Consider the following 24,740-nt stretch of genomic DNA (forward strand, 5'->3'; position numbering starts at 1 on the left):
CCCTGCCAAATAAAAATAATTCTGGGTTTTCATAGGTCCACCCAAGTGCCCTTCTGTTAAAAGTGGAAGGAAGGATAGAGTTGAGAAAGCCATGTCCTCTCAACAAGTTCCGGGTGGTGCAATGACTGATATGTCATTTACTGTAGTTTTCGATAATCATTCCCGGCACTTGGAAGAAAAAAGGCAAATATTAGGAGGTGTGTATTCTGCATCCAAATGCCTGAAAATAAAAGTCAACAATTTCTCTTCCATTATCAGTAACTTGAGGGTCTGGGTCGATAGACTCTGCCACCTACTCGGCCGTCCCACGCGCCCCCCGCCTCCACCCCCCCCCCCCCCCATCATTTATGAGTAGGGAAGGAGATGGGAGACAGAGGCTGGGACCCGCAGTGAATGTTGCATTTTCTTGGAGCAACTCCGGATCCTCAGCGCGAAGCCGCTTTCCGTGACTTCGCAGTAACCTGGGATCGGAGGACCGGCTGGGTTTCCCAGGTTGGGGTGTGTCGGGCAACGATGTTTTAAATTGCTTTAGGGTTCCTATCCGCTCTGGGATCTGGAATCTTTGGTGTCTGCGGCGGATGTTTTCGCACCTCAGCTCCTCGCCCTCCAAGTGTTGTCTCCCACACCTGCCACGTGGGACCTGAGCGCACTGTCCTCCCCTACACAGGCCATCACCCCTTCCCCAAGCCGCACTAGGTGGGTCCACGGCCCCGGGCTTGGAACCTGCCCTCCGCCTGCGCTCGCCCTTCGGTCGGAGGCAGAGCCCGGAGCGCAGATCCAGGCGGGAAGGGACGGCCGGATGGCTGGGCGCCGCGGGCCTCCGCCGCACCGGGCATGCTCAGTGGCACGGCCGGCTCGGTGGCCCGCGAGCTGCACCCGGATCTGTGCGGCGGCGGCGGCGGCGGCGGCAGCGGCGGCGACGTGAGCGCGCAGGGGGGCGGCGGCCTCGCCTCGTCTGTGTCTCGGCGCCGGGCTCGGGTGGGTGACGCGCAGTGCCGGGGCAATGTCGGATTTTGACAGCAACCCGTTTGCGGATCCCGATCTCAACAACCCGTTCAAGGTGAGCGCCCGGCCGCGGCCCTGGCCCGCGTTGGGCGTCGCGGTGGCCGCGGAGGCCCTGCCGGGAGGGTCTCGGGACGCAGCGTCACTGGCCGCGCCACCAGCCTGGAGGCTCGCACCGGGCCGCGGACCGGCCGGACCGGGAGCCGGGTCCGGAGCGGAGCGGGGCATGTGTGGCCGCCACTAGTCTGGTCGGCGCGGCGGGCCGCGGGGCGGGGGCCGGGAGGCCAGGGCGCCCCGGGCTGGGGTTGTCATGGGGACCTGGCACCGGCGCTGCGTGCCGGTGACGGCCGAGGTGTGCGGGAGAGAGGCGCGGATACACGGACGCTGCGATAAAAGGATAAAGGGATGTTTTTATTATCGAAACTCGGTTGCTCCCAGAGCCACCAGTGGCGCTGCCAGAGGCTCCCCTCCCCACCGGGCCCAGCTTAGGGGAATTGGCATCAAACAGAAGTTAAAAATAAATAAACATCTGGAAACAATAGTGCACGCGGGCATCTCCCCACCTAGCTGCTGTTAGGGAGGTGGACCCTGGGCCATTTTCCAAGCTGGGAGTGCGTCACCGGGGATCCGAGCTGTTTGAGGATTCCGTTCCTCACGTGAGTGAGCTCTTTCCTTCATGGAGTGGACCTGATCCCCAGCCTCGGAAGGGCTTGGCACAGAAATAAATACCTAGGCAGGCCATTTAAATGTTAGTCATCTGCTCTAAAATTTAATGCCGCGTCCGAGAACTTTGCCTTGAAAAGTACTTTGGTTTTCTTAAAGACTGTGAGGCATAGCAAGGCAATTTCTTCCAACTGTTGGCTTGGTTAGTTCTTTCTTAATTTCTCTGACTGTGTGCAGCTCAAACTTTAATTTGTAGTCTCAAAGGTGAAGTAGGAACTAATTTGTGGGCACCCAAGTGCTGCTTCTGGCCTGTTGGGTTTACCTCTTTTTAGTCCTTTTGTGGCTTACCTGCAATATTGAAGCAAAAAGCACCCCTGTTCTGATGGTTTTAACCTCATGTTTTAATGAAGTTATCCCCCTTATACCTGACAGCTGGACTCATTTTGCAAAACTCCAAAGAAAGCTGTTATGGTTGAGTTGACTGTAACTTTCAACACCCGGTTCTCCCCGATCTATTCATTTGCCTTTTTGTTTTGGTTTTCATTGTTGTTTTGAGGCAGGGTCTCACTAGGTAGTGTACCTGGCTTTGGAACTTTCTATCCTTCTACCTCAGCCTGCTAAACGCTGTAATCGCAGATAAAACGCTCAGGTACATTTTAAAGGGTGGTCCACGCTCCCTCAACCCCCCTGAAGTTTTTGTTTCATTTTGGACTCACTTCCATGTAGTGAAAAATTGGATTATTCTGATATTATGGATATCCAAAAGAAACATTTCATAATTTGTCAAGTGAGTGTCATTTAAAAATAATTAAAGATGAAACATTAAGAGCCCATTAGTCTCTCCTAACTTAGATAATTCAGTGATGCTGTTTTTAAGCATCTAACCACAAGGCTGTTGGTTTTATATCTGGTCATCCAGTTCACGGTTCTTTTCGTATTAGTCTCTTGTTAGGGCAAGATCCTGGCTTCTTATCACAAATTGATATTTTGTAATATGTGATGTTACCATGACACCTCCCGTTTCTGCTGGGCATAAGGTTGCTGTGATAATTCTAAACGCACGCAGGTTTTAAGTATTAATCATGGAAGAAAATGATTAGCATTTTCTGTTTCTGTAAGGAGATGCATTCAGGACAGTGATTATCCAAGTCCATAGAATGTTCTAAAGTCTGGATAATTTGTGTCTAAGGAGGTTTGGCTGAGTATTTGTACTGTGGTTCTCCACTTGTAGTGACTGTCACACCACAGACAGTGTCCCTGGCTTTATCTTTGCATTTGTAACTAGTTACCCTTCTGTCTCTCAAAGGCACCTTTGTGTCTACAGGAGGTTGTTTTTCCTCTGCTTCATTTTGGGTAGAAGTGACTTTTGAAATACTATTTCTTTTTCATGCCCTTGTTTACAGAGTTCCCAGGATTCTTACTGTTACTTTCTGGTTGATTTTCTTTTTAAATCTTGGTGTTGACATTTTGTTATCCATGATCCATAGTTCATTCCTTCTTGGTGTTGGTTTGTGTATTTGGGTTTTGAGACTCTTGTAGCAAAAGCTGGCCTTGAACTCCTGATCATTGGATTAGCGGCCTTTGTCAGCACACCTCAGGCCTCTGGGATGTTGTTTTCGCCCCGCACTGTTGTGTTAGGAAACTTTTGTAAACATCTTTATTTGAGTCATGTCCTGAAAATCATTCAGAATTGAATCTCCTAGGATGATCTAAGGCTTACTTGATTTTATTGCTTTGCTGGCTTCAGTTCACATGCCTTCATTGAGTGCCTGTTTTACCCCAGTGACTGTGGTAGGCCTAGTGAATGGCTTTATGACATTTCAGGGTCTTTTATTATGTATAAGGAAGTTGAAAGAACTAAAAATATATGGTAATCCAAAACAATATTAAATTTTGTGAAATTTATAAAAAACAAAGAAACCCCATTGTTTTTGAATTGTTAAAATGTGATTTTAAAGCCAGAAAAGGGATGTGCATAGAAATGCATGCCTGATCCCAGCACTTGGGATGTGGAGGCAGGAGGATTGCCAAGTTTGAAGCCAGCATGGTTAATGTAGTGAGTTGTAGGCCTGCCAGAGCTAACATGGGGAGACTCTGTCTCCCAAAGTAGAATAAAATAAAAGTATTATTATTATTATTATTATTATTATTATTATTATTATTTTTGCATACTCAATGTGTAGCTTGGGAACAGTTGCTATATGTGCCTTGCCCGGTTCAGTTTCCACTTAACCAACAGATATTGGAGCAGCATTCCTCATTTGGTGGATACTGGTCTAATTCAGAGGTCAGGCAGGTGGATACTGGTCTAATTCAGAGGTCAGGCGTGTCTGCAGGGTGAAAGGAGTGTTTAATAACCAGCAGAGGCCAATACAGAGACTTCTGTAGTTGATCAAAAGTTAAATAAGTGAGTAAGGGTGGGGGGAGGGACGCTTGTTCAGAGGACGACATTAATAAGGGGCAAAGATATCTTTAGGCTTTCTAATATGTTTTTCTGACTTCATGTAATTGAATTAGATAAATAATGGAAGTAACATTTAAGACATCAGGAGAATCAGAATTGAGAGCTTGGATACATCATGAGATATATTTGGTTAGGTCTGTGGATAGTGAGATGGCTTCTGTGTTTGGTGTTAGACTGTATGGTGTCCAGGTACCTAGTCCATTGTTGGTAGTTCCTTATAAGGTTGCTTGTTTTTAAAAATGTCTTACTGTGTGTGTGTGAGTGTATGTGTGTGTCAGTGTGTGTGTGAGTGTGTGTGTGTGTGTGAACAGACTGCCAGTGCTACAGTGTGCACGTGGAGGTCAGAGGACAGATTTGTGCAGTTTCCCCCTTCCACCTTTATGTGGATTCCTGGGGCTCAAACTCGGGTCCCCAGGTTTGTGCAGGAATTGTTGGCTAGCTCTGCTCCTTACTCTTAATTAGGAGCTGAGACTTGAGGCTCTGTGGAGTGGGAGCAGAAGGGAGGTTTAAGTGTGAGCTCTGGGCTTTGAAAAGGTTTGAAAAGGGTCTTTGTTCTGGTTTTATCACTAATCAGCTGTGACTCCTAGGAAAGTCACTTAGAGTCTTTAAGCCTCAGCACAATATTTCCTAAAGTCGGATAAAGTGTCTTAATTTTATGTCAGCTTGATACAGGTTCGAGTCATTTGAGAGGAGGGAACCGCAATTGAGAAAATGTCTCTGTAAGTTTGAGCTATAGGCAAGGCTGTGGAGCAGTGGTTCTCATCTTGTGGGTTGAGCCCCCTTTGGGGGGGGTCGCATATCAAATATACTGCGTGCTAGATATTAGGATTCATAACAGTAGAAAATTACAGCTATGAAGTAGTAACAAAGTAATTTTATTTTCTGGGGTCACCACAACGCGAGGAACTGCATTTAAAGGGTCACAGCATTAGGAAGACTGAGAACCACTGCTGTAGAACATTTTCTCAGTGATGGATGTGGGAGGGCCTAGCTCAGGCCGAGCAAGCCATGGGGAGCAAACCAGTAAGTAGATCTCCTCAGTGGTCTCCCTGTCAGCCACTGCTTCTAGATTCCTGCCCTAACTTCCCTCAGTAATGGACGGGTACCTGGAAGTGTACGCTGAAATAAACCCTTTCTTCCCCAAGTTGCTTTGACATGGTGTTTCATGCCAGCAGCAGTAACTAACCGGAACTGCTAGAACATGTGTGCTCCATATGGAGCAGTCCCTCCCAGGACCTGAGGACTGTGTGGAAGCATGCAGAGAGTGCTCAGTGCTTGGTGGCTTTGATAAGGTGCTAGTATTCAGTTCCTTACCAGTATCAGGTGCTTTGTTCTTGGTCTAGACCAAGCTTATCTAAATTTTAGTGGGTTTTGTTTTTTTTTTTGTTTTTTCTATTGCACATGTGTTTTTCTCTAATCCTTTTTATTTTAAAATTTTCATTATTACCATGTATGTGTGTTTGTGTGCATATGCCACTGTGTATGTGTGGAGGTCAGAGGACAACTTTGGCTGTCTCCTTTGATGTTTGCATGGGTCCGAGGAACAAACTCAGGCTGTCAAGCTTATATGTAAGTACCTTCACAGGCTTGGCTGTCTTGCCATCCTCTACCTTAGGTTTGGAGTCATGGTCTGTCCATGAGCCTGGAGCTCTATGATTGGCTAGACCAGCTGGCCCAGAGATCTTCCTGTGTCTGCCTCCAGTGCTGGGATTGCCTGGCTTTTTATGGGAGTGCCCAGGCTTTGAATTCAGATTCTCATGCATGCTCACCAAGGATGTTATCCACGGAGCCAGCTCTCTAGTTCCTAGAAACAGCATGTTGTTATGATCTATTTTATTAGTCATTGATCTCTAATAGTACCTAATTTATAAATTAGACTTCATTATGGGTATGTGTGTGTATAAAAACACATAGGTACAGTGTGATTTATAATGCCTTGCAGAATGTCTCAGCTGCTACTGTAATCTTTTTTGTTGTTGTAGTTTTTTTTTTTCTTTTGTTGTAGTCTAGAGGATGGACCGCAGGGCCTTGAACACATTGAGCAAGTGCTCTCCTGCAGAGCTAAGTCCTGTCCTCTGACCCTGTAATCTTTAAAAGAGAGCCTGTAAAGTAGCTTTCTCCCTGATCTTACTTTTTATGTAGGGTATGGTATCTTAAGAATTGAGTTGAGCCTCGTGGGGCAGCCAGCACCTGTAGTCTCTTCCCTTGGTTGGAGAAGACTGGAGGACCATGAATCTGAGGCCAGCCTGGGCATTTTTTTTTTTTTAAAGAAAGATCTCTGGACAAGAATTTTGTCATTTTGCTCTTCTCTCCAGAAGCTGGGGAGTCCGAGATGGAGACTCTAACAGATTCAGTGTTGTATCTGAACCAATAGTTCTTTAGATGTCACATTCAGAAAGGCCTCCCATGAGATGGCACTTCCTGGGTCCTCTCTTTAAGGTCATTAATTCAGTCTGTGAGGCCACAGCCCTTGTGACATAACTACCTCTTAAGGGCTCTACCTTGAGTACTATCACCTTAGCTTTAAGTTTTCACATTTATTGGGGGGGAGCATATATTCAGATCCTAGTATCACTTGTTTTCATTTTGTAACATGTAAGGTGCCATCTGTCTTGTCTCATGTTTATAGTGACGTTTGCAGTGATCTCTCTCCTCCACCCATTTAAAATTTGGAATCTAGAGATTGGATGGCATTACGAAAAGACTTCAGTATTTTTTCTGCAATAGCTACATTTTGAAGACCTTATCTTTCAATATTTCTTAGGGACACAGTGATTCATCCATGTCAACTGTCGGAGTCTGGACTCTGTTGTCCTCGGGCTAGTACTTTTGAGCTATGGATTATATTTGAGTTAGGTGCTGCCCATTAAAACGCAGCACTATTTACCACTGCCTCAGTTTTCCATTTAGTATAAACAGAGTCCAAACATAGCAGCTTTCACAGCAGTCAGCTGCTTGTTGGTGATCCTCAGGTTGAACTAGAGTTGACAGCTTTTTTTAAAAGAATGTGTCTTTGACAGCTTAAGTGCGTGGTTTAAGGTTCCTACAGTTTACTCCTGCTTGTCACCCTGAGATGCTGGGGCGGCCAGCAGTTGTGATGTTTTCCCTGTGTGGGGTCTTTGCTGGGCACAGCCTGAACTCTGCAGTCACAAAGGCACAGTGTCTAAGAGGACAAGAGGGCTTTAAGGGGTTATAGGGTCATAAGCTACTCCTGCTATTGGTCAAAATAAGCCCCAAGTCATCTTAGAATTTTAAAAAAGAGGTGACGGGAACCAGACTCCGTTTCTTGAGAAGAACGGCTGCCTCTCCTGCCAGAGACCCGTGGACTAAAAAGCTGTACCTGGCATAAAATGGTGAGCCAGGTACTGAGGGCGCTCGGTAGGCTCCCATACAGTAGAGGAGGAGTGGGAGGCTTCCAGCAGTCGCTGCCTCGGGCAGGTTCCGCTCCCATCAGGTACACGGGAGCTCCCTGTGCAGAGGAGAATTACTGGGTTCCTTGCTTTAGATCCAGCTCTGCCTTCTTCTGGTTTTCAATGTTCTCTCTCAAGAAGTCTTTTCCCACTACTGAACAGAGGGAGTCAGAAGCCAGGTCTCATTTTGAAGGACCTCCTCCTACCAGCCTTGCTGGTACAAGTCTCTTAGTAGTTCTCATTAATACTGTGCGAGTTCAAAGCATGCTACAAAACCATATCTACAGTTGGCTTTCGAGACAGGCCTTCTGTACTTGGGTGCTCAATAGTTTCAGGTACTGAGGGTCAGCTCTGTTTAGAAATGCTTCAGCCCTGTTGGGTGTTTTCTGTGTCCAGCGGACACTTAGTATGGTACAGTGAGAAGCTGCGGTGCCTTTTAAAGCTAGCATTCAGGCACAGTTTTATTTAGGGATCGTCATAGTTAGCTCCAGTTGTCAATTTGACATGCCTTCAAAGAGAACTCAGTTGAGAAATTGCCTCTATCCTTGAGGCATGTCTTTGAGGCATTTTCTAATTGCTAATTGATGCAGGAGGGTCTAGCCCCTGTTGGCATCCCCCCACCCCCATCCCCCATCTTGAGCAGGTCGTCCTGGGTTGTGGAAGGAAGATAGGTGAGGAGTCCAGAGGAAGCAGGTCTGTGAGCAGCGTTTTCCTGTGCTCTCTGCTTGAGCTCCTGCCTAGTTTCCCGTGATGCTGGCTTGTAACCTGTAAGCCCATCGGTGCTGGCTTGTAACCTGTAAGCCCAGTGGTGCTGGCTTGTAACCTGCAAGCCCATCGGTGCTGGCTTGTAACCTGTAAGCCCATTAGTGCTTTCCTCTCCGAGTGGGTTTGGCCAAGGATGCTCCATCACAGCGGCAGGAAAGCAAGCTAGAACAGGCTCATAGGGTTAGCAGCAGTCATGCTTGAGGTAGTGATTGTGGACACTGAATTGTTCTTCAGCTTACATTATTAAAAATGTTTAAGTGTGGTTAATATTTTGTAGTACTGAATGTGTATCTAATAAACTTAGTGGTTCTTTTCTTTGTATGTTTGTGGGTGTGTGCAAATGATGTTGTGTTTGTGGGAATATGGGTAGACAGGATGTGTGATGGACGTTGTTGTGGAGGTCACAGACAACCTTGGTGTAAGTTCTTTCCTTCCACCTAGTTGGAGACAGAGTGGCTTGTTGTTAGCTGCTGTGGACATCAGTGTCTGTGGATTCTCCTGTGTCCGTCTCCCCTCTTGCTAGAAACACTGGGATTCAGATCTGGGCACTGCACCTGGCTTTACCTGGATTCTGGGCATTTGAAGTCAAGTCCTCCCTCTGTGGCAGGTGCTGTACACTGAGATAGTGTCCTAGTCCCTTACTGTTTTTATTATGATTACTCACCACTTTGATGTAGTTGCTAAAGATATATGTATTGGATTAATGATGAATGACAGGTTCCAAAAAACTAATAATTCTACAATCTTTTGCTATAGTGCAGTTATTTAGTTACTGTTCTCGTTAGCTAAGATCATGGTTAGCTAAGTACATTGTTAGGGTGGTTTGCACATAGTAAGCATGTCCAGTGAGAGCAGAGAAAGGTCCTGAAGAAAGTCGCAGACAGCCTTATAAGCACTCACTGAGCATTTAGTGGATGGAGGGCCACCAAGAAGTAGAGCTGCCATCAGGTACTTGAAGTCTCCTTGCTTGGTTAAGTGAACAAACGGATTACTTACTGCTTTAGGTAAAGTATCCAAAGCTTACTGGCTTTCTCCATAAAAGTGGAGTTTGTCCCAACATAGAGATTATTTAATCAATTAGAATAGCCTGGTAGTGCTTTCGTAAATATAATTCCTCCAACACTTGATGGAGTTATTCAAGCAGAAGCTGAGTGCTTCAATAACGATGCCGTGGTAGAGAATTTTGTGTGAAGTCTCTCTGTTTTGAGACTGCTTCGCTCCATTTCCATCACCATAACATTTTGTGAATGCACATGTTCTGATGTTCTACTCGACCTAGCAGATACTGGAGTTGACTCTGATCATGTAAGCAAGAGAGGATGCCTCATGTTCTTGCTCTGAGGCTCAGTTCCTTATAAGAGAGCAGCCCAAGGGCTGGAGAGATGGCTCAGCGGTTTAGAGCACTGACAGCTCTTCCAAAGGTCCTGACAAATCCCAACAACCACATGGTGGCTTACAACCATCTGTAATGAGATCTGATGCCTTCTTCGGGGGTGTCTGAAGACAGCTACAGTGTACTTACATATAATAAATAAATCTTGAAAAAAAAAAAAAGCCGGGCGGTGTTTGCGCACGCCTTTAATCCCAGCACTTGGGAGGCAGAGGCAGGCAGATTTCTGAGTTCAAGGCCAGCCTGGTCTACAGAGTGAGCTCCAGGACAGCCAGGGCTACACAGAGAAACCTTGTCTCAAAAAACCAGAAAAAAAAAAAAAAAAAAAAAAAGAAGCAGCAGCAGCCCTTAGTGGTTGGTCATAATACAACTGTTTAATCATGTCCTCTGCTAAGTAATGTTGGCCCCACATGATTGAATTTATCAGGGTACCTGGCCAAGGGGATCACTGCAGTGTTTGCTCTCTCTGGGGCTTCTGAGGGCCATTGTCTAGACTTCCTCTTGTGCATTTTAGCTGCTTCTGAGCTATAGGGAAGTGAAGGAGCCAGTGTCTGTGGAAGCTGGTGTGCTTTCTGTGTGCGTTTTAAATTGTAACCCCCCAGCATCCGTCTGTTTCCAGTGAAAATTGATAAACAGTAAATGTAATGTGACTATTTTCAAAGCTATGAGGCATAAAACCTGTATTTATATGTAATTTTTAATATTATGTCAGAATAGCACAGATCCAAAGTTTATGTTTTAAAATTATCAGGAGAGCTCTAGCAACGGGTATGGACTATAAGGCATGAAGGGGTGGGTGAAACACTGGCATGTGACTTGAGTACTACCCAGGTGACTTAAAAGCAGGCAAAGGGTGTGAGACCCTTGTCCTCCCCGGCTGCTGGAGGATGCAGATTTCTCTGGCAGTGCCTCTTACTGCCTAGGTTTGATTCTGTCTGTCAGCCTGACGGTGCTAATGCTGCATCTGCCTCTAACGTGATGCGTGTGACACTTAATCCTCCTGCTTCAGCCTCTGGATGCTGGGGATTCCAGGTGTGCAGCCCTGTGGTCAGCTAGAGTCTTGTGGTGTCGATTTGTATTCCCCATGTGGAGGATGGTTCCACATACGTATTGGTATTGCAGAGCGTTGGAGAAGTATCTGCTCACATCCTTTGCCTGTTTTGAGATTGGGCTATTTAGCTGTTTTTTTTCTTTTTTGGTTGTTTGTTTGTTTGTTTGTTTGTTTGTTTTTGAGACAGGGTTTCTCTGTGTAGCCCTGGCTGACCTGGAACTTACTCTGTAGGCCTTGAACTCAAAAATCTGCCTGCCTCTGCCTCCCAAGTGCTGGGATTAAAGGTGTGCACCACCACTGCCTGGCCTATTTAGCTGTTTTAAAAGCTGATCTAGCTCTAAGAGAGTTCTTTATCAGTTATTTGTCTTGGAAACATTTATCCCATTTTTATCTTCTTAAATTTTGATCATACAGGTTGCAGTGGGGCTGTATCTGTTGGCTCACTTGCTTTTGTTTGTGCGAGGCTCTGGGTTTGGCCGCAGCAACTCACTTACACACACACACACACACACACACACACACACACACACACACACGCATATGCACAGCAGCCTGTAACCTATCTTACCATGTAGCTCGGACCTCATGGCCTTCTTGCCTCTTCCCAGGTGCCATGATTCCAGTCTGCCACCACACAGGACAGATCCTCTTTAGCTGTTCCTATTTTGTGTTGTATCTAAACATTCTTTGCCAAGTCTGAGATGAGGATGCTGTACTCTTGTGTTTCCTTTAAGAATTTTACGGTTTTATCCAGCTCTTGCATTCGTTTCATGATTGACTTTTAGTTAATGTTTATGTGCAGTGAGGTAAGGTCAGACCCATTCTTTGGCGTGTGGACATCAGTTGTTCAGTACCATTCATTGAGAACACTGTTCTTTCCCCAGGATTTTTGGCACCTGGCTGAACACCACAAAATCTTTTTGAAATGTCTGTCTTACAAAGGAGAATGAAGTATTTTTATCTACAAAACTCCTGTTTCATGCAAAGATGACCGAGTCACTGGGATCTCCAGAGTGTTGGTTAGCCAGCCCAACTTGTCAGCCTGACGGTGTTAGTGCTGCATCTGCCTCTAACGTGATGTGTGGGACACTTAAACCCATCACATCGGGTTTTACCTGGCTCTACGTTGTGGTTATGAATATCATGTCCATATTATCAACTTGATAACCTTTCCCTTTTGTGTGTGTGTGTTTGAACACTTCTTTTTTTATTAGGTATTTTATTTTTTTAAGGCATTTTTAAAATTAGATGTTTTTTTCATTTACATTTCAAATGCTATCCCTAAAGCCCCCTATTCCCTCCTCCTGCTCTGCTCCCCAACCCACCCTCTCCCGCTTCCTGGCCCTGGCATTCCCCTGTACTGGGTTATATGATCTTTGCAATACCAAGGGCCTCTCCTCCCATAGATGGCCAACTAGGCCATCCTCTGCTAAATATGCAACTAGAGACACAGCTCTGGGGGGTACTGGTTTGTTCATATCATTGTTCTTCCTATAGGGTTGCAGACCATTTAGCTCCTTGGGTACTTTCTCTAGCTCCTTCATTAGGGGCCCTGTGTTCCATTCAATACATGACTGTGAGCATCTATTTCTGTATTTGCCAGGCATTGGCATAGCCTCGCAAGAGAGAGCTATATCAGGGTCCTGTCAGCAAAATCTTTCTGGCATATGCAATAGTGTTTGGGTTTGATGGTTGTATATGGGATGGATCCCTGGGTGGGGCAGTCTCTAGATGGTCCATCGTTTTGTCTCAGCTCCAAACTTTGTCTCTGTAACTCCTTCCATGGGTATTTTGCTCCCCATTCTAAGAAGGAGCAAAGTATCCACACTTTGGTCTTCCGATAACCTTTTCCTTAAAGGTTCCCTTAAAAGGAAATCCTCCATTTGTTCTGCAGAATATAGGAGGATTAAGGATTGCATTTTACTTAGAGGCTAAGACACTGGAACTGCTCAGACTCATAAAGGAAGAAGCCTATCATACGAAGTGTTAGCATTTTGAGCTTCAATCAGGCCCAGCATTGTGTCTTGATTATACTGACACAGCCCTGTGCCCCTCCTCGCCTCTCCCTCGCCCCTCCTCGCCTCTCCCCAGCTCCTGCTGCTTCCTTTCTCTCCCCAAGGAGCTCCTCTGCCGTGGTCATGTCTGTCTGTCCTTCCTCTCCTTCCTTTCCTCTTCCCTCCTCTTCTCTTTCTCGTGACCGACAGGGTTTAATAAGTATTGCTTGTGAGAACATGGGTGAGGAGTTATTTACAGGAACTTGGGCATCTGACCAGTGGCTAAACCACTAAAGCAGACGTCTCCCACCCCCCAGCAACCACTAATTGCATTTATATCCTCAGAGCGGCGTGGTCATGATCCCCTCCCCTCTCTGCCGCAGGGTGTCGAGTGCCCCCAATTGCTCAGGCTTTGAGAGTTGAGTAGTACAGCGACCTGGCCATCCTGGGAGGAAAGCCTTCTCCACACCGCCTCCGTCCTCTGGCCCTTATGTGGTTTCCATCTTCTCTTCCTTGATGTTCCCAAGCCCTGGAGGGAGGGAGTTGTAGGTGTCCCATTTAGGGGTTAGTTTTCAACAGTTACTGTCAGTACTTGAGTTATGTGTCTCTGTAGTAACCAACTGCAAAGATAAACCTCTCTGGTGAAAATTGAAATCTTCATGGATCTATGGGTTTAAACAGAATTATTTAGAAGGCAGTTTGAAAGACACATGCGTGTTCAGTTAGCAGACAGCAGCAGATTTCCCGTTAGGGCTTATGACATCCCCTAACCACGGGCGTGACCGTATTCACTGCCAGGTATGTTCTCCCTCCTGAGGAGCTGGCCTCAGTTCCAGTCAGACAGTGATTGGTTGCCACTGACTTCCCACTGGAGTCTAGCTAGTCAGTAGTGTAGCACCCAGGGCCCATAGCTGCCTATGACTGTTGATGACGGTTGTACTCCAGCAGCCTGCCTAGCATCTTTTGGCACAGGTTCTGGTTCAGTTCCAGTTTCTGTGTGTCCTGGGATACTGCATGTAGTCTCTTCAGCACTGGGGTTTTACTGTCTATGAGGAGCTAATGGCAGTGGCAATAGCCTGCATTGCTTTGGGGCCTCGGGACCTCGCTGACCCAACCAGTAGGGAGGTGACTCACCCCTTCTAGTCAGATATTTGAGTGTAAGTGATTTTATCTATAAGATTTACTTCTTGTGTGTGCTGCTGGTAATGACAACCAGGACTATATACAGGGTAGGCCAGTACTGTTCTCCTGTGCTACATTGCCTGCTAGATGGCTATTAAAGATTTGTGCATGTCAGACACAGTGAAAATAACACAGCATGGGAACGTTGTCTGTTAGTTGTCCTCAGAGAAGGGAGCAGCAGTTTACCTGTAGGAATCCTCTAATGGCAGTGAGAGTCCTCATGGAGATCGGAACAAATGCAAAGTGGTGACAAAGGTGTTAGGTGACAGGGGACAGCACCAGTGGGTGGCAAGGGGACAGTATGCCAGGTGCAGTTGTGGCATTGTCTGACAATGCTTTTCCTTGCTTATTTTAAGTTGATTTAACCCCATGGTTTAATATAATCTTGTCTTTGATGTCTTAAATAACCATGAATTTTAGTGAATTGCTTACAGGTAACTAACAATTATAAAATGCAAATTAATACCTAAGTTTAATACAAGTGTAATGGATGACTTTTTTCTATTAAATTTTTTATAAATGGGAATGTTTAGCTTTGTGTCTCAGGGGAGTTTAACATTTAGAATTGATTTTATAAGAGAATGTTCTTTGAGCTATGTACATCATAAGCAAACATTTGGGCTTTTGCACTGATGTTAGGGGAATTTGAGGGAAGAAATCGATGAAACTTTGAAGACAATCGTCTTCTGGATGAAGAGTCAGAAAGAGCCAAGCTGCTTGTTCTCCTTCCCTTTGACTCACAAAGATGGGTGTGCCGAGGAGTTAGACAAAAGCAAGACTAGGCTTACCTTTGGTTGCAATGTGAGATCATTTCTTCCTTCATCAGTCTATTTTCTAAGGCACTCTCAAATTTTTATTAACTTTTAAACTTTTTGGTAGTAACAGAAATAGTAATGAAAAGAAAACATAAATTATTGGTTGCCTTCCAAAGCTTTAGGGCTTTTAGAAGCTATTATGTATCACAAGGTGAACTGAGTGGCAGTAAGGAAATCTCATTTACCTTTGTAACCTTGTGATGTAGTGCTCACTGACAGAGTCATGATCTTGGCTGTTTAATGTTACAGGGTTTTGAAAAGAACATCTTGTGCTCTTTTCCTTACATTTGCATGAATAGATTTTTAAAGTTATGATTATTTTTGAAGTCATGGGAGGCCAGCAGGAGATCAATCTCTGGTTTCTCAGTTACCACCCCCACCCCTGTGGATACATTGTTGTAGGGAATGGTCAGGGTAGGTGGTGCTAGGGTTCCCAGGACTGGACTTGGAGCTTAACCGTCAGTTAACTTATATCAAAATGTTACAGAAATGATACACTTAGACCCAGGAGGGAAAGTTACACTTAAAAAGTTGATTGGCTAGACTATAGGAAGCTATTCAACTTGTAAAACCTCTTCACAGTATGCCAGGTGACATGGTCCTATTGATGTAAAAAGTCCAGAAAGTATTCCAGCAGTTCCCTTGTTATGAGGGAGAGGAAGTAAACACAGTATTTTACTATTTAATAGATGAACAGACAGTGTGACAGGAACACCATTAGTCATGACATGAAACCATTATACATGGAAAAAAAAAAAAAAAGAATTTCTTGGTAGAAAAGAAAACCTTTAACAGTTGAGTACCACAAGGGGTATTTATGTGGGAAGGCGCTGCTGTTCTCCCAACACTACCTAGCAATTCAGTGGCTTTCCAGTAGTGAAAGTGTCACCTGAACAGATATGTGACCCAGTGCTTTCCTGTTCTGTGAGCAGCCTTTTTTATCATCCATGGGCACATTAATCTGGGGGCACCTAACTCTATTCACTCCCCAGTTTCTCAAACCGAAGAAGAAACTCTGGTGATTTTCTGTAACAGAATGCTGAAGCCTGTGACAATTAAGTGTTCACTGTGGGGTATCGATGCAGTCCCTTGTTGCTAATCTCCCAGCCTTCTCTTCCTTCTCTAGTTTTCTAATGAGCACATTAGGTTATTTAATGGGGCACTGCATGGTTTACACTGTGAAGATGTGTAGCTTGCTGGCTAGCTATTTTCTTCAAGAAATAGCATCTCTGATATTCATTCCTGTTCTCTGTCTGTCTCTGTCTCTCTCTTTCTCTCTGCATCCAAAAAGAAAAATCCATCAACCTAACCTTGAAATGCGGTTTCTAAGACATCTAAAAGGCACTCTTGGCTGTTTTAACATGCTTGTAGCTGTCCAGGGACAACTTCTGTACATTTAGAAACATCTGCATCACTCTAAAAGGAAACCTGTGTTCTCTAATAGTCACTTTGTATTCTCCCAAGCCTGCCAGGTCTAGGTGTTCATAGAAATGGAACCATGAAATATGTAGTCTTTTCTGATAGCTTCTTTTTCTTAAGATAATGTATTGAAGGTTCATACATGTTGTGGTATGGATCAAGACTTTTCTCCTTTTCATTGTGTGTGTGTGTGGTATGTACGAGAGTACAAATGTATGTAATATGTACAAGTACTCGTGTGTAGCTATGTGTGCACATGTGTGCATGTGTTTGTGGAAGCCAAAGAACAACATTAGCCATTTTACCTTGGGAACCACCATTCGAGTTGTTTTTTGAGGCTGAGTCTTGATAGCCTAGAACTCACTGATTTCCTCAGGCTGGCTGGCCTGAGAGCTGCAGAGACTGTCTGTGTCAGCATGCACAGCATAGGGGTTGCAGTGGTGCTGGGTCGGCGGGCACAGCATGGGCACTGCAGGGGTGCTCACCATGTCAGCCTTTTAATTTGGGTTCAAAGAGTCAAACCCGGGTCCTTGTGCATGTGCAGCAGGGATGTCCTGTTGGGGTTATCTCTCCTGCCCAGCGTGTGTCATTTCCTCTCACTGTCAAACAATATTGTGTGGCTTTGCTGGCTGTCCAGCCTCATATACAGTATCACTTTATGAATAAATGCTGCTGTGAACTGTGAATGCTGTCTCCAAATTGCTTATATGCCTTCACAGTGTGTTATGTGTATCTAGGAGTAGGTGCTGCATGTCACAGAGGAACTGCCAGACTGTTGTGAAATGGTCACACCATTATTATCTGTAGTAGAGAAGGGGAGTCTTTCTTTTTCCCCCTTTTTTCCTTGTATCCTTGGCAATGCTTGTCTTCTTCCACCTGGAAGTGCAGTGGTGTCATAGCCTTGTATTTCCCTGATGCCTGATGATGCAAGGCATTGACTCCCGTCCTTATTTATTGCTGTCTGTTTCCCTTCTCAGAGAATACCCACTAAGATCCCAGTCCTGTGGTCTTTCAATTGTGGAGCTGCGTGAGTTCTTTATACATTCTGACACTGGGCACATATCAGACAAATGTTTGCAACATTTGCCCCCATTTCTGTGCATTTTTTTTTTAGTCTTGATGTCATTTCCAACATGCATTTTAAAAATTTTGGTAACGTTCAGTTAGCTTTCATTTTTTTTGTTTGTTTGTTTGTAGTTTGGTGTATAGATAGAAGATAGGTAAGGAACTTGCTTAACTCAGGATAATGAAGGATATGTCTACATTTTCTTCTGTTTTATAATTTTAATGTATACATTGGGGCTTTGATTCATTTTGAATTAACCATTGTTTACTATCGAGATACTCATTTCCTATTTAAAATTACTTTGTTTTAAAATTATTTAAGAGGGGCTGGAGAGATGGCTCAGCAGTTAAGAGCACTGAATGCTTTTCCAGAGATCCTGAGTTCAATTCCCAGCAGCCACATGGTGGCTCACAACTGTCTGTAATGGAACACACACATGGCAAGCAAATCTCATACATATAAGATAGAATAAATCTAAATAAGTAAACACCTCTAAAATTCTTCAGAGGGCTTGACTGCAGCTGCCAGACACGTGGGTGCCGTCTAAACAGTTCCCTGGCCTACTTCTTTCCCTAAGAAGTAATTGGTTTGGGTTTTGTTTTATTTTTAGACATCTTTTCTACTCCCCTGCCTCTGCTCTTTTTTCTTTTTATGTTGTACTATGCTGAGTGGCTGAGACTCTTAAGTGCTTGTCTGGCCTGGCTCTAGAAATATGCTCTGTTTGGTGGAAGTTCATGTAGTTTACATACAGTGCTGTTGCTGCAAACTAGAATGTAAAATTTGGAATGGCAGCTGCTGAGTGTGGTTTCACACACCTTGAGCCCCAGCACCCAGGAAGCAAAGGCAAGTGGAGCTCTAAGTTCCAAGGCCAGCCTGGTCTACATAGTGAGTTCCAGGACAGCCAGAGCTACATGAAAAAACTTCCGTGTCAAAAACCAAACCAACTTAGATTTTGGAATAACACAGCCCCTTTGCCTCAGTGGCATCTGCTGCCGTTGGGCAGTGTATATTTAGTCCTGGGTGGGACGCTGTTGTTTTGGTCACATGGTTAACATGACATGTGTGGACTCTGGCAGATTCTGGCAATGGTCAGTAAAGTAAATGCTCAGATTTTAACCATCTACAGTGAGAGCCTCTGCTTCAGTCTTTATAGTTGGCAGAGCTGTGGGTGCACCTTGTGACCAGTGCCTCAGATAAAAGCCACCACACTGTGGGACAAGAGGAGGGGACTGGGCAAGCATGCACAGAGCACCAGAGGCTAGCCAGACACTTTGATAGTCCCCAGAGATAAAGACCAGTGAGACCACCATATCAACACAACCACATCTGGGCTGCTTCATCGGAGAATATAAGAGTCAGGAAAGAGAAATAACACATTTTCCAGGAGCAGTATGCGGAGGTGTTTTTAAGACAATGAGGAATTGAGGAATTGATTACTCTGTAGCTGCCACTAAATGCAAAGTCTTGGGCCCATGGGCACAGTGGTCTCATAGTCCCCCACTGCCCCCTTCATATACAGACAGGGAAGTTTAGTCAGACAAGTTTGTAAGTTAACTCAGGAATGACAGATCTTGGAGTAGATCTGTGTCATTGTAACAGGTTTGTTTACATCGAGTCTACATTAATTGGAGCAGGATCACAAAGAACAAGGAAAGTTTTGAGAACAGTGGACAGTAGTCAGAAGTAGTTAGTTGCGGATTTTAGCCAAACTTTTAGTGTCCATTAGGAACGTGCAACAGTTTTTGGTTAATTTGGGCCATTGTTATTAACTGAACTTGAGATATCTTGGCTTTTGCTCATTGTCAGGTATAGGGTATGTGATCAAAGATCTGATGGGTGCCAGTAACGATAGCAGTTGTTTCGAGAAATACTAAAAAAAGATGCCTGGTCTGGCCGGCCTGCTCTCATCTCATGGAGACTCTGACTCAAGAGCTCTGAAATCTCTCCACCCAGCTCATTACGTTCCCACTGGTAGGTCACTACCATGCCAATCCCATGCTTCAAAGTTCCCATGGCCTTTTGGGGTGCACTTTTTGCAAACCCATGCTTTGCCGCCATACCCTTTTTCTCTGGAACCCAGTTGAGCCGCTGCATCAAGTGAAACACCACACACACTTAGTTCCGAATCAAGGGTAACTCAGTCACTGGGCACAACAACCAGACTCCTAATCTTGTAAGCCATATGAAATTTAAATCCTCCAGTGGCAGGAGGATTCGCCATCTAAACCAGGGGTCAGTAGTAGCTACATCTTGTCCTCCTGATGTCCTGGTTCAAAAGCCTGCCTCTCCTGCTGCCTCTCTTCTTCTCTCCTACCCGGAAGTCCTGCCTACTTGCGCAGTGATTGGTTTTTTTATTCATTAGAGGAAGGTTTACAAGAAGTCACCTGAGTACATAACTCATTCCTCATCCAGACAACCCCTCCTGGGAAAGTGGAATTAACATCAAAATACCAACAGCCCCAGGGCCACCCACCACAGGGAGTGTAGAAAGTCTCCATCCCATAGCAGTCATTTCTGTCATTTATGTAAACGGTGAAGCTTTGCTCTTCTTTGTCACTTCTATCCCTTAAGTAAAATTTCAGTTCCAATTATTTAAAAATGTTCAGGTGCCTAAAATTTTCCAAATTCATATCAATCAAATCTGTAGGCATGGTGTGAACAGGCTTGTACATCGAAAACCTCATGTGGGCTCCTCCTGACGACAAGATCTGAGAGTGGGAGGGCAAAGAGCGAGGAGGCTCTTCTTGTTAGCAGTGAGACATACTGTAGCCTGATTTGGGGTTGTGGGGATGTCACGGGGTGTAGTCTGAAAGATGGGAGCAACATGGTGGAAGCAGTGTTGGCTTTCCTTAGCTGTCTCTCTTTGTCAGATTGTCACAAAGATGTGAACTTCAGGGGATATCAGCATGGGAGAATATGACAGGCTAGAGGTATATGTGTTTTCTCTTCCTCTTTTAGTTTCTAAATTGAGGGTGGGGTGGGGTTGGGGGTGTGAAACTAGCAATAATTAGTAGCAATTGTAGATCACGTGAGCACACATGTGGCCAATACTTGTGCTTATTAAAGTCTGTCACAGCAGATTTTATATAAATACACTTATGGAAGTTAACTTTTTACATAGAGTTTTAATGAGATGTAAAATGGCGAAAACATTTTGTTCTCTCTGTTCTGGAAAAGAGACACTCCCTCCCTCAGGTGATGCGAGTTCGTTCCTAAGACTGAGGAGAGAAGGGAACTCAATGTAGTCCTCTGTAACTGTAAAGTCACAGCTGCCGCTGGGGAGCCACTCACTGCTCTTGCAGAGGAGGACCTGGGTTTGGTTCCCAGCACATAGGGTGGCACCCAACAGTCTAACCCCAGTTCCAGGGGATCTGATGCCCTCTTCAGGCCTCTGTAGGCACCACAGGTGGAGAACATACAAACAGGCCTGGAACACACATTCACACACGCCATGTAATAATAATATCAGTAACAACAATAAAAATAGCCTCTGACAGGGGAAGGACTAAGATGCTACCCAACCCCTCACTCATTCGTACTCCACGTCCTTCCCTGAGGCAGTGCATGCCATGTTCAGTGAACTAGATGTTTAGAAAACATCTAGCAGAGCTGCCTTAATTCCAGCTGAGACTGATGGCTGCCTCCCTTTTCCTTCCCTCCCACTGCCTCCCACTTTTCCTCCCACTCTAAGGCTGAGTTAGTTCTGCACTAACTATAGACTGGGAGAGTTGTCATTGCTCACCAGTCAGAGCAGCGGAAGACTGCCTCTCTTCCTTCCTTCTCTCTGATGAGTCACTGGCAACTTTATCTGTTATTCCCCAGAGGTCCTATCTGCTGCTCTCTGCTCCCTTTCCAGTCATGTTAAGATTTGTTTTTATTAATTTCTAACTACATGTGCACATGTGTGCCTGGGTGTGGGCAGGTACCTCTGGAGGCTTAGAATTTGGATCCCCTGCAGCTGGAGTTGAAAGTGGTTGTGAGCTGCTTAATGTGGGTGCTGGGAATTGAGCTCAAGTTCGCTGCTCTTAACCATGGGACCATTTCTCTAGCCCTATAAAAATATTAAAAGCAAAAAGTTCCCTTCACCTACAGTTGTAAAGATTGTTGGTTTGGTTGTGTAGATTTATTTTTATGAACATCTATGGATGTTTGCATATCTTCAAGTGCCCCTTGTACATACCTGGTGCCCAGGGAGGCTAGAAGAGAACATTGGATCCTTTGGAACCGGAGTTAAAGTTGTGGCTGTGAACTGTCATGGGGAACTGAGAACCAAACTTGGGTGAGCAGCCAGTTTTCTTAGCGGCGGAGCCATCCCTGTACCCCCTGTGGTGACTTTATTATGAGAACATCTCTCCTTTGACTGGCGTCTGCTTTGGCTGTTCCTTATTTATTGACAGTATCTGTGGCTCCTATTTGGCCTCCCTAAGAAATAGGATCTAGTTGGATTGGTGAGCAGTTATCCAATCTAGACTCCGATCTGTTGGGCCTCCCAGGTGCCCTCACTTCTAGCTCTAAAGATTGTTTCATTTGACGGGGAAGAGACTGCTTTTCCCCATGCACAAAGGCAATGGATCACACACTAAGGTTGACAAAGAATTACTGCCGGTCGTTTCCCTCAGAGGTGGTTGTGGGTGATTTGGCCAATTCACCTAAGATGTGCTATATTTTATTAAATTGTCAGTAAGTAAGGGGAGAGCTTTTATTTCGTTATCCTTGTTGGTGAAGTTAGTCATGGTTGTCACTGAGTATTTTTCATTGCAAGCATTGTATTAGTTAGCAACACAAGAGCGTATGATTCCTTTTACTGATGAAACCCAAGGGACAGTTGAAGTAAGATGTGTTGGGTTCCTCGTCCTATCTTCTAAGTGGAATCTGAACAGTCAGTGAGTGTTCCAAACAATCGAGACACAGTCCACAGCCTGACATGCCAGGTCTACAGTGGGGCAAAGTGATGGTCGGATCTCCTTAGGTGACGTGAGAAAGGGCTCAGAGCTAGTCATTGTCATGAACAGGTCTGGATTCCCTCAGGAGTGCTCTTGCCTGCTAGGGATCAGTACCCAAGTTTTGAAGTGGTAACAGGTCTCGTGTTAGAGATACATAATTCATGTCTGTGTGTGGTGTGACTCAGCAGCAGTCACCTACAGAGACAAGAAGCAGTATATGGCTGTCAGTCAGGTGGATGGCCTGCTGAGTCAGCCTCCACTCTGCCAACTGATGGGAAAGTTCTCTGGTAGACTAGTCTTCGTGATACAGGACACTAAGAAATGCCAAGCCAATGCCTGCCTTAGGAAAAGTGAGAGCTTTGGACAGTGGGAGGGATTCTAATGGAGGAATAAGCACCCTAGGCCAGCATTGGAAGTACAATGAAGGTACACAGTCCTGAGAGTGAAGACTCTGAGACTGAAAACATCAGAAAGCTAATTATATTAGATGTAAAAGTCATTGACTGGCAGAAATTCTTGTTTTCATATTGCATCTTGGTTTTTAAATGAAATAAATTCTAACTGAAGTAGTATTAGCAAGTTTGACTGAATAGTTAGGGAATGACTTTAGGTCTATGTGTGTGTTATTTGGAGTTTAATAAGTATCGGAAGCTGGTATATTCCCTTTAGTCAATAAGACAGTACTGTCCTAGAGCTTCTTTCTGGGAATTGGCTTCCCAGTCTCCATCCAGGACTGATGGAGACTGGGGTTCACTAGTTTGGATTTTATGGGTAACAACTTTTCTAGCTGGTTTGTTCCTGTGTATGCTGACGCTTGAGATCCAGTGACACAGACCAACTCTGATGTCAGTGGGAACAGTTTCATTTTCCTTACGTTAAAGTGAAGGCATTTCCTCCCCCTTAAGTATTGGGACTCCTGATCAGCAGCGCTGAAGTCTGTACACAAAGTTGTTTTTAAATACAGGGTTTCACTGTGTGCCCGGGCTGACTTAGGCTAGCTGTGTTAACCAGGTGGGCCCTGAACTCAGAGACCATCTGCTTCAGGAGTGCTGGAATTAAAGGCATGCGCTACTGTGTCCACCATCTGTTCTTGATCCAGTTTCTGAGAAGGCTGTGTGGGCATTGGGAGTCATATGAGGCAGGTGCTGGCTACACAGCAGGCAGTAAAAGATTGTTACATAAAGCTTCAAACTTACCAGCTCCTCCACACTGCTTACAGTGATTCAGTTTGAAGTTGGACAGCATGATAGCACTACCCGTAATCAATCCCAGAACTCAGGCATCTGAGGGCACCTTAGGTTGGGTACTTAGTGCTTGTTTGAGGAAACAAACAAACAAAATTCTGAAACAAGTGTAAAAGTAACCAAACAAGTTGTGTGGTGATTCAGAGCTGTGAGTTCTTTATCTTTTAAAAGTGAGTCTCCTCTCAGGCTCCTGCTCCATCAGTAATACTACGTTAGGGAAGGCTCCAAGGAGACTAGGGTGAGTGTGCCTGAGACAATTAACTTTGACCTGGACTGTTGTAGGAGGAACGTGTACAGTTTGGTTTCAGTAACTGAATGTAGACGAACGGGATGCTGCTTTCACCTGAGTCTCTTTGATATAAGTTATGCGTTTAATTATGTGCTTGATTTTTCTCTTTAGGCGTGTAAGGTGAATTTTAGAGTAGTTGAAAAAATGTAGTGTGTACATTTGAAAAATCAGAGCTGGACGCCATTGTGCTCCGGTGGCATCAGAGAAACACTGATGTCAGAAATGCTGAGTAAGAACACCCAGGCACAGCGTGGCACACGCCTGTATCCCAGCCCTCGGGAGGCGGAGCCAGGCTAACTTGTTTAGTGAGTTGTAGGCTAGCTAGGGCTACCGAGTGTAAGAGCCCGGCTTTAAACACAATATTTATCCTTTTGAGGCACATTTTGCCTTTGTGCTTTTGTTTTTCAACTGATTTTGTTACTTGATAATGATAAGCATTTTTTCTTTTTTCTTTCATTTTTTAAAGATTTATTTATTTATTTTATGTATGTGAGTACACTGTAGCTGTACAGATGGTTGTGAGCCTTTATGTGATTGTTGGGGATTGAATTTTTAGTACCTCTGCTAGCTCCAGTCCCTGCTTGCTCCAGCCTAAAGATTTATTTATTATTATACATAAGTACACTGTAGCTGACTTCAGATGCACCAGAAGAGGGCATCAGATCTCATTACGGGTGGTTGTTGGGATTTGAACTCAGGACCTTCGGAAGAGCAGTCAGTGCTCCTACCCGCTGAGCCATCTCACCATCCCCCAATGATAAGTATTTCATGCCTCCAAAATCAAAGCTATGAAGGTCCGCGCAGTGAGGTCTGTATTCTGCGCCTAGGACTCAGGGAGTCCCTTCCTCTTCCTATAGGGCATCATTGATACTAGTTTTTGGGTTATTTTTTTTCCTTAAAAATATACATAGTCATTATTCTCTTCTTTCTCACGGGCAACATTTTCCAACAACTCTCTCTCCTTTTTTCACCCATGTTCAGTAGTCTGCAGAGCCCTTTATACAATTTCAAAGCTGCATTTGACTCAGCCGGCCATACTTTAT

The 24,740-nt window shown here is 44.9% G+C and overlaps 1 protein-coding gene across 1 annotated transcript in view; it reads left to right on the plus strand.

Annotated features, from left to right (window-relative positions):
- The first annotated feature begins 831 nt into the window (after positions 1-831).
- Positions 832-24,740, plus strand: part of Scamp1 (secretory carrier membrane protein 1) — an 83,315-nt gene continuing 59,406 nt past the window's right edge. The window contains exon 1 of the mRNA XM_021180351.2: positions 832-1,060. Coding sequence (XP_021036010.1) covers positions 1,004-1,060 — 57 coding nt within the window. The 5' untranslated portion in view covers positions 832-1,003. The remainder of the gene's footprint in view (positions 1,061-24,740) is intronic.

Source organism: Mus caroli, unplaced genomic scaffold (genome assembly GCF_978045245.1).
Source record: "Mus caroli unplaced genomic scaffold, Mus_caroli_1 scaffold_15, whole genome shotgun sequence".
NCBI classification, from domain to species: Eukaryota; Metazoa; Chordata; class Mammalia; order Rodentia; family Muridae; genus Mus; species Mus caroli.